General features: G+C 35.7%; 1 protein-coding gene across 1 annotated transcript; it reads right to left on the bottom strand.

The window, feature by feature from the left end:
• Positions 1 to 5,602: 5,602 nt before the first annotated feature.
• LOC116196771 (leucine aminopeptidase 1-like) lies at positions 5,603 to 10,403 on the bottom strand. The gene is made up of 10 exons (XM_031526655.1): positions 10,026 to 10,403; positions 8,947 to 9,361; positions 8,189 to 8,383; positions 7,854 to 8,079; positions 7,316 to 7,442; positions 7,129 to 7,224; positions 6,929 to 7,006; positions 6,603 to 6,663; positions 6,193 to 6,380; positions 5,603 to 6,061 (listed from the first exon to the last, which is right to left on the bottom strand). The coding sequence occupies exons 1-10, from the start codon at positions 10,248 to 10,250 to the stop codon at positions 5,933 to 5,935; spliced, it is 1,740 nt and encodes a 579-aa protein (XP_031382515.1). The 5' UTR covers positions 10,251 to 10,403; the 3' UTR covers positions 5,603 to 5,932.
• Positions 10,404 to 11,004: the final 601 nt, after the last annotated feature.

The following is an 11,004-nucleotide window of genomic DNA, read 5'->3' as shown; positions in this document are numbered from 1 at the left end:
TTTTTTTCTTTAGACAGTAATTTTCACTGCCCCAAGGTTTAGTTTTATTCTACTCCGGTACCTAAAGTTTAGATCAGTCAGGTTGCAAATGCGAACTAATGTTTGGATAGAAGGCTATGAATGGGAGTTTTATGGAGAGATTAAAGCAACCCGTGTCTGACAATTAAAGGATAGAGGATTATGAACGGTTATAGTAGGCTTACTTAACCCTCCATAATCCACTAAAGACTCATATTTTTATTCCATCAATTTGGAGTGTTATGAAAGAATAAGTTATCAAAAGTCATTTTTAATATTCCTCTTTTCACAAAATTACAATAATGCTCTCTCTAATTATATTACCTTTGCTCATATATATGCACCTAGAGGTATATATATATATATATATAAATATTATAAATCATTTTCTTTTATCTATACACACCTCAATTTTATATAAATATATATGTGTGTATATATTGTCTAAACTCTATTATATTTTTGGGTAAAAAACAGAAATCTCCCTCGAGATTTGGTGAAATTGCAGTCACCCACATTTGTTGGATAAATATTCATAAAACCCCATTTGACCATTCTAACCAAACGGAAGTTAAAAAAAACGTTAGCCTCCTCTTCTTTTATTCAATCTCTGGGAGTAAATTTCTTAACAAAAAACAAAAGTACATCTTCTTGAGATCAACAAAATGGCTGCCATAACAAAAAATATATATAGTCACAACAAAAGTATTTTTTTTACTTATAAAAAAATATAGTCATAACAAAAAATAACTAAGTCGATACGAGAAATGCTAATCATAGAAATCCAACTATAAAAAAAAACTCCCATGGGTTAGTGGGGGTCATGTTTTGGGAAGTTAATGGAATTGTAGATGATCGTACTTACTAAGCTAGGAATTTGGATTATGAACTTTTGTTATGACTGTATTTTGATCGATCATTGTTCGATATAGTTTCCAAATTTATGTTTGATATTTTAGGGGTCTGTTATGACTGCATTTTTTGTCATGAATGCATTTTGCTGATCTCGTGTTAATTATGTTCAGAATGATCACTTTGGTGGAGTTTATGTTTCTATTGAATTTCTATGATTAGCATTTCGTATTCAATAAGTTATTTTTTATTATGACTGTATTTTTTTATAAGTAAAAAAAGTTACTTTTGTTATGATTTTTTTTTTGTTATGAATGCATTTTGTTGATCTCAAAAAGAAATACTTTTATTTTTTTGCTAAGAAATTTACTCCCAAAGACTAAATAAAAGAAGGGGAGGCTAATGTTTGTTTAACTTCCATTTGGTCAAACTGGTCAAATGGGGTTTTGTGCATATTCATCTAACAAATGGGGGTGAGTGAAATTTCAACAAACCTCGAGAGAGGTTTCTACTTTTTACCCCATATTTTTTTATATCTATTGCTCGTCCACCTCCATTTACATTGGTTCTTATATATATATCCATTACACATTTACACTATACATACGTATATATACCTATATGTATAAATGTAAATATTATAACATCTATTATTTATCTTTGTTATTGCATTATATGAAATGAGTATAATGATAAAATAATATGCCTATATTATTTCACCAAATCATTTCTTGATGCTATCCAAATATGAATTACGAATGGTCAAGAGAATCCCCTCATAAACCACTCCATCCCATCCCTCCATAACTCACCTCTCCCCATTTCTCCATAACCCATCTCATCCCATTATTCAAACAAAATGTAAATGGTGCATTTGGTTTTAGAGTTAAGTAGAGTTGAGTTTTGATTTTAATTGGGTTGTAATGATTATGTTGTTGAATTATGAGAAAAAGTGTAAAAAATTAATGAATAGTTGAAAAAAGTAATGATTGTATTGTTGAATTGTGAAAAAAAGTAATGGATAATTGAAAAAATTTAATATTAAAAATTGAATTAAATGGTTAAAAATTGAAGAAAAAGAAAAAAGTAATAATTGTGTTGTTGATTTTTGTTGTGTAGTGAGTAGAGTTAAAGTTACAATTAAAATTTTAAAAACGTGATTGTAAAACCAAACGGAGCGAGTTTTGAGTTATCTACATCTTCCTTTTATCTTGTTTGACAATAGACGGTCCAGCCAACGGTCCGAGTACCTCTAAATCGAGTACAATGTCTTGTACTTCTTTCAAGTATCTAAAAGGTTTTGTGCCTAAAAAAAAGTCGATGTCAAATAAAGAAGAAATCAGTCACTGAACGAGAGTAGAGTAACCCCGATTTTTAACCACATCCAGTGATATTCAAGGCGAGCCGTTTTCTACGGGATCTAGTGATACGCATTTTATGCAACCTGTAGCTTGAAATCATGCGGCTAATCTGAATTCTTAGATTTTATGTTAATTAAGCAATGTAAAATTTCTGAATTTTCAAAAAAAAACTTTGTAAACCATATTGATCCACGTATAACTTATACATGAAGTGAAATAGAAATCCAGTGGACGGTATGGGAAATGCTGTAGTGATTTGGCGAAGTTAATCTATGGAACCAAAGCCGAAATTGCCTCAAAAGCAATCGGATGCTGTAGTAAACCTACGCTGCAGATTGACATATTTGTGAAGTATTGGGTGTAAAATAAAAGAATTTAATCTTTGGGGGTGAAGCCTCTCTCTCTCTCTCTCTCTCTCTCTCTCTCTCTCTCTCTCTCTCTCTCTCTCTCTCTCTCTCTCTCTCTCTCTCTCTTAAAGACATGAGAAAATCGAGAGAGAGGAGAGACTGCAGATGAAGGAATTCACGACGAAAACTATTCGAGGCTTCACTCTGGCCGTCCAATTTTTTTTTCTTTCTTTTTCTTCTTTTTTTTGTTTATTTTGTATCACATCTATTATATATAATTTTTGGCATTTTCTAAAAGAGAGTTGGAGGAGCAAATGGTAAATTTAAGTAGGGAAGTCAACATTTCATTTCACTAGTTTCATTTTCATGAGATTTCTTATTTCTTATTTACTTATAAAAGAAGTGAGGTTTTCCGAGAAAAAAAAAGGTCTTAGGAAGCGACACATGTCATCGTATGATAACTTAAAAGTTCTAGATTAATTCTCCTCGTGACATTATTCTTTCATATTTATTTAAAAATTTTATTTTTGTTTCTTTATATTATACTCATGAGACTCTCTTATAATTAAATACCAAAATGAAGTTTATTTTTCTTATACTTCCTCGCTAACTTTTATCTCAATTGTCAACTTAAAGAAGTCAAAAAATGCTCTTTTTGGTGAAGCATATCTATGATCGAGTTGTTCAACGTTTAACAAAAATGTCAATTATCTGACTTACTCAATGACGTTCTTGATTAACTAAAAGTTTGAGATTTAAAATTTTCAATTGATAGGTCGATTTTATATCGCTTTCCTAATTAATTTGATGGTAGATTAGGCTATTTGGTGGAAAATGACCTGAAATAATATATATGTATCTAATAGAAGAAAATTGGTTGCTTAAGCTGCAAATTTCCCTTCTTTTTCCATCTCACGCATTATTATTCAAAACAAAGAGGTGGAAAATAAAATGTTTAATTTAACTGGCTTGAAATCTTCTGTTTATTTAAGCAGGGATTAGGAAACAAGTCATTCTCGAGATGTGCTCTTCAAGCCATAATTATATCATATTATATTAAGTTTAAATGTTGATGTGAAAGCGAATAAATTATCTTTTCTCTCTGTATAAGAAAAGGGGTTATTCTTTTTTTTTTATTCCTGCAGTATATATACGTATATATATATAGAGAGAGAGAGAGAGAGCATCAGGACTCTTCATTTTCTTTTTCAAGAAAAGAGATGTATTAAAAATGAACTAAACGTGTCCGGCTAAAAAGCATTGCACAAATTATTTTGGAAATAGAGAAAGTCCACAATGATTTTTTTTTTGAATAGGGAAAAGTTTTTCCTTTCAGTAGCAAAAGGAAGGCAACAGCCTTAAAATACAAAATTAAAGTTTAAGAGGAAGAACAAAAACGGAGTATCAAAACCCCAACAATGTAAGAGTTTTATTTCCCATTGAATTGATCAGATCAAACTTGAATTAATCAATGTTAATTACACTTTCGTTTATCACGTGGTGCACAACGAAATATAATATTTTTAAAAAAAAAAAACTTTGCATAGTTCAAGCTCAAGATCAGTCAAGCTACATTAAGAAAGAAAGAGGGTTAGATATAATGGTATTCGTCTTCAACTTTGGAAGAGGTTATAAATTCTATTCTCGACATCAAAGTTCTTCGTAATCCTTCTTTTCTTTTTTACCTTCCTTTATTCGACTGTGTAGATAATTTCCTTTCATAATTAAAAAAATCATATATTTATTAATTTCATTGATGTTTTCTAAATCTGAAGAGAAATATCTGGATGAGAAGGAAAACACTTTCTCAATGATACCTCCAACCCTTTGCTATAGCAAATCCCAGCAACCAGTAAAACTTGATATGATCTTTCAGGTGCAGGTAGTTAGCATTTTCAAAGTAAAAGCTCTTATATATTCCGAAAGTTACTAAATAAATTCTTTACTCCGAATCAATCCAGGTAACATTTTCATCCTCTATATTACTGTGGCTGCTGGCACAGAGTTACACTTTCGTAGCATGCTAACAGTACAAAGTATCTGCAAGTAATAAAAAATATGATCAACGTAGCGAAGATAATTTTATTCACGAATTTTCTTCTATATATATATATATATATATATGTCAAATAAATGTGATTGGATTATGAAAATATAAACCCGTATACATGTATGTATACTTACGACATACATGTAGGAAATTTTTTTTGGAAAATTCAATTATAGCACGAGATCATCACAATGGTGACATATTAACAGGAGGCAAATTAAGCGTGGTGTATATGTGGGATCTCCACCAACCAGATCAAGAATTCAACTACCTAATGGTGGCAACCTCCCAACTACTACTCACTCGGATTGTCTGTTGATCAATCACTGATCACGGTCTTACCGATGCTATGTGCCATCGATTCTTCGGGCGTAAAAATTATGTTCTATTAGATTAAATCTGCTTAAACCATAGCGTGATACGAATGTATCATCATATGGGATATTCGAAATTTGCTCTTCTTTTAGTTTTGAGCCAGAGTGAAAAGGGTCTTTCTGATGAACAATAATGCACGTATTAATTGTCTTGTGCCTAAAAGTGGCATTAAAATGGGCTTAGTCTTGTATGAATCCATACACTAGCTCTATGTCCAAGTGTCATAAATCTCGACATTATTACTATCCGATCTAATATCGAATTGCCTGTTGCGTTGCTCATTTATGGAGTAAGCATGAGACCATATCTCAATTTATTGACTGAAGCTAATTTTTGATCGGTCGTTGACTTATCTTGCCCTAAAGCCTTCCAGGGTACTTCAATCCCAGGAACAGCACATTTTGACAACTATACTACATTCTGTAATTAGCTTTAATTCTTTTCTCTAATTTTTTGTGTAGAAGAATTGTTTGATATTTTTCCGCTAACGCGATATAATCGTGGTTTCTTTTACATCAAGTAAAATTGCCAAACAGTTCTGAGTCACGACGGCAGCCAAAATTTCATCTCCATGATACTCGTGAGGCGCATATGAGTTCTCTTGACCATCAAAACCAACCATTTTACTTCCAAATCTATTGTAATCGAACACAACTCAATGAAGGGAAAAGGAAGAGATGGCATCGGAGCATCAGCCATGACATTTGTCTATGATCTTTATTCATCTAATTCAAAACTCAGAGAAGACTTTGATAAACAAAAGATAAACCAAATCCACACCTCTCTCCTGCACAGGAAAGCCCCGACTTGCTTTCCAGTATGGAAGAAATACACCAGGATCCACCGGCCAAGGAGGATTTTAAACATTCAGTTTCTCTTTCTCAACCACGGTTGTCCACCTATCATTGGGGACGAGGTCCCCAGTTGGACTAAGAAGAGTTCGTCAAGACCCACTCAACGAGGGTAGCAATGCCGAATCCCGTGGCGCTCTTCTTCTTGTCATTCCACACAGGACCTGCGATGTCTATGTGCATCCACTGGACTTTCTCATCTACAAACTGCACAAAACCAAGGTCGACAACAATCATTATCTAGCTAAACACCTCTCCTAAAAACATTATCCAACAACTGCACCAAAACTCAGAAAACGAGTACATACAAAATATTGGATGTGTTTCGATTATCGAACCTGTTTCAAGAACAATGCAGCTGTAATAGCACCTCCCGGCCTTCCTCCAGTATTGACCATATCAGCCACTCCTGATTTCATTGAATCCCAATAGCTTTCCTCCAGGGGCATTCTCCATAGTTTCTCTCCACTGATCTCTGCGGCATCAAATACCTCCTTTGCCAGGTCATCGCTCGGAGTAAAAACACCTAGAGGAAAACAAAAACTCGCCATCAGAAAACAGATCGACAAGTCGGATTCTCAAAGAGATGGGTACCATTTTACAGTTTTCCAATCTAAATCAACTGTGGCACTGTTCTTGCTGTTGTGTGAGGATATTTCAACGATTGCAGTAGGTAGCATAAAATACGAGTAGCCTATGATAAATTATTTCAATCTTTGATTTGCTGACTTGGATAGAAGATGTGTACCTGCAACAGATGGCCCGAGAGCAACAACACAAGCTCCAGTGAGTGTTGCCAAATCTACAATCTAGCAAAAGAAATTATCACGATTTTAGCAAAAGCCCCATGTAACTCAACACCTAAATTATATTAAAACTCTCTGAACAATTTTTGAATGCAGGTTGCATCGATTGCAGAAAACTTATCATGGCAAGAGTTTATTTCGCTTCTGATTGATTCGCTTCCACAGGAAGAAAGGCGAACCAAGAGATAAGGGCACGCTTTGATGTGCCTAACCTCTGTGTGTGCATGTGTATTTGTATATAGTACGCATAAAGAAAAGAAAGAACTACCTTTTCAACACCTTGGTTACACGCATACACCAAAGCATCTGCAAGTGTGAGTCGACCTTCAGCATCAGTGTTATTCACCTGAAAGATGGAACTCCTCAGTCAGATACTACAGGTAGAGAACAATCATGAAAAGTTGATAAATCGATTTTCCCAACCTTTGACACAATGGTGAATAAGTTAAATTAACAATGTAGCGATACCTCAATTGTCTTCCCATTGGAAGCAGTGACAATATCTCCGGGCCTCATGCCCGTTCCACTGATCATGTTCTCACAAGCTGCGATGATGAAATGAACCTGCATAACAGCGATACCAGCTAAATAAGTGTTTGGCTCATCCAAATAAATGTAAAATGTTGATGATACCCAGATTATCTGATTAGTGTACCTCAACTCCTGGAGGCTTGACTTGGCCAATAGCTTTCGCAGCACCTAGAACTGCTGCAGAACCTCCCATATCAAACTTCATGAGCTCAATTGAGCACCCAGGCCCGGTCTTGATGTTGTAGCCACCACTATAAATATCCAAAGGAACCATTCGACATTCAGTACCCATAATTAAAAAGAACAATGTTGCCAAGAGAAGCACAATGAAGAATTTAGGAGACTGAATATTTCATAAAAACAATGACAATGGAAAAGAATCATGCTTTTCGCTTATCAGATATTGATATTAATAGGCTAAACCTTACAAAAACATAGAAATTCATTCTCTCATAACAGTGATTAATAGCGCTACCACATTAACCCTCATCTAGTATATTGCACCAAACACTTCCTCAATATAGAGAACATGTAATACAAAATATCGCAACAAATCACATTAACCCTCATCTAGTATATTGCACCAAACACTTCCTCAATATAGAGAACATGTAATACAAAATATCGCAACAAATCCACACGTGCTGCTGAAATAGGATTACCTGTCGAAAGTCAATCCCTTTCCAACTAAAGCCAGCTTGACCTTAGCAGGTCCATTTAGAGGCTTGTAACACAAGTGGATGAAGTGGGGAGGGTTTGCAGAAGCCGCAGCAACACCCAAATACGACCCCATTTTCAACTCTTCGCATTGCTTAGCAGTAAGAATTGTGGCAGAGAGCACATCACTGTACGCGGAAGCAATTTTTGATGCCTCTTCCGCCAAAACAGCTGAAAAATAAACAAAGAGGAAGGAAACTATGACGGCCCAGTTTAATAATTAGTGAACACAGGGACAGAGAGAGGGAAAACAGAAAGAAAGTTTAGAGCTCTAATCAACCTGGAGTAAGGACATTGGCAGGTGAATTGACAAGCTCTCTTCCAAAGATTATACCAGAAGAAACTTCTTCTGCATACTTGAGCTTCTTATCTAGTTCAGGTCCTGCTCCGAGACCAAGAATGTCTACAGACTTAAGGGCCAACTTCTTTGACTCTGACTTGTATCGAGTATCCTCGTGAATCCCGAGCACGGTACCTGTCACGAATCAAATCTCTTTCCTTAAGTTCAGAAAAACTATTCCCTGCATATTCCCCAGCAACTTTTTAAAAATTTCAGCAAATTATGTTTCACTATAAACAACGATAAGTGGTGAAGCACATCCAACTTCATCCTATACGAGGTTAAAAGGAACATTTCCTCTTTTATGATATCTTGTGTAAGAAATTCGGCTAAAAATTTCCCAATAACCATTTTAGAATGCAATAATAGTTCGCATTTTTATTGAATATGATATCTTGTGTAAGAAATTCAGCTAAACATTTCCCAATAACCATTTTAGAACGCAAGAATAGTTCATATTTTTATTGAAGAGTAAACTTGTATAGTGCACTTTGAAACTTTGATCCCTAGTCGTCTGTTAGACCATAAAAGGTCAGAGGGCACACATATATACGTTTTCTTTCCTTTCACACGGTTAGGAGCCCTACTTTAATATTTTCTAATTAGGAGGCCAAATACAAATCATTTCAAAAAATCAATGTACTACCATTAAAACTAATGATCAAAATGAAAATTTTCAAGCTAGTAATTCATTATACCTGATGCTATTGCAGATGCAGTGGCAAGCTTCAACTCTGCAGACAATCCGGTAGAATCAGCAAGGACAACAGCGACATCACTAGCGTTGGCAGTTTTTGCAGCAGCAGCAACGGCCTCCCCAAGACCCTGGAAAGCCGATGCAGTGGAAGCCGTTTTACCAAGCCCAATAAGGCCAATCCTCTTTGAACCTAGACCAGGAAGCCTGAGAACCACAGACTGACCGGCTTTTCCTGTGAAGTCCTCCTCAGAGGAGGCCTCTGCTAAGAGACCACTCAAGTGAGCATCGAGCTTTTTCAGGATTGGGTTAGGGAATTTCGAGTTCTCATCCTTTGCCATGTCCTTCTCGGTGACGCCCACTGCGAGTATGTCTCCTTTCCATTCCACCACGTCGACATCTTTTGCAGCAAACGAGATCTAATGACAAATGACAATGAAAAGGAAAACTTATCAAACGATTTGCTTTCTTAGTGCATGCACGGCCATGTACAATCTACATTTGCAGCATAGTCAAAACAAAATGCAGGACATTTTCCCCACTAATGAATAACTTTATGAGCTAAAGGTTAGAATCAATCGTGTACCGAAGACACAATGATCAGTTAAAGGCTACAAACCAAGAGCTGACAAAAAAGAAATGATGGGTTAAAGGGAAAACGGTCGGGTTGCGTACAAATCGACCGATAACCCCCCAAATTAAACAAAAGGAGCGAGCTTTCCTGCAAAATTTGCTTTGAGTTTTTGTGAATAGGCCAACCGTGTAAAAACATCGAGCAATTGATGAGACATTAGGCAATGGTGGATTGGTTCATAATCAACAACACAAGAACACTAAACCGCAACCAGATTGCTAATTTCAATCAAGAACAGCGAGAACTGAATGAAAAAGAAAACCTTTTGCTGTTCAACACAAAGCAGTAGAATAAACCATTGTCTGGGTTTGTAAGATTGAATTGAAAACATATCTTTTTGGCAGAAAGCAGTGAACTGATGATCTTAAGCAGCCCAAGTAAATATCCACAATTAGATATTTACACAGTACACACTGATACTAAGCAGCTTTATGGACAGAGAGAGAGACCTTGGGGGGTTCGATGATGGAGGGTAGAGTGAGGCCCAGAGTGGCCTTGGCGATGGTGTGAGCCATCAGCTTCCCTCTGCTTGAAGAACCCAGAAAGGGTTTTACTGTCAGCGTTATCCTAAAGGAGAGTCTCTGACGGAACAGAGAAGAAGAGGAAGATGAAGAAGAAGCAGAAGAGGAAGAGTGAACAAATGCAGAGGCTAAAGTCACAACCCGGGCGGCCATTTTTATGGGTCGGAGCTTGGGATCTATTTATATAACAACAATAATTAATTGGACCGACACCACCCCGACCATGCCTCTCCCCTCAATCAATCAGCTCAGATTCCCTCTTCTTTAAGCAAAGTGGGACTGGACTTCGACTCAGAGGATAAAATGGGTGCAAATGCTGTTCCAGGCCACGGGACATCACTAAACTCATCCGTTTGCTCACCAATGAGACAACATCGGTCACTTCTTTTGGCGTTATATATATTATCTCTCGCAAATTTGACCGTTCTTGTAGAGCGGCCCATCCAAATCGGGCCTAATCATACGCCCCCCTTTGGCTCAACATCGGCAGTACCCAATTAGCGTGCGTTTTTTTAATCGAATTTTAATTTTGTCATATCTATATCTATATAAAATTTATTCATATATATAATAATATTTATACTTATATCTATATCTATATATAAAAGTAAGGACGAGGTGGGCTCAACTAAATAGTCTCAGAACGCTTCGTTTCAGAATGAAATTTCCTCCATTTTTTGAATTTTTTAATTAAATTATTTTAATATATAGATATAGGTATAAATTTTATGGGACGGTTCATTATTTTCTGGACTTTATAAATATATGAATCAGATCTATCTATAAAACAAATCAGAATATATATGTATGATACTTTATAAACATAGTCCTCGATTTTACCCACATAGGTTGGTTTGTATCGTCTTAGGTCCCGTACCTACTGCAAACTCAACAGATTATTGCAACT

This window comes from Punica granatum, chromosome 2 (genome assembly GCF_007655135.1).
Source record: "Punica granatum isolate Tunisia-2019 chromosome 2, ASM765513v2, whole genome shotgun sequence".
NCBI classification, from domain to species: Eukaryota; Viridiplantae; Streptophyta; class Magnoliopsida; order Myrtales; family Lythraceae; genus Punica; species Punica granatum.
This window is presented reverse-complemented; position numbering and strand designations above follow the sequence as displayed.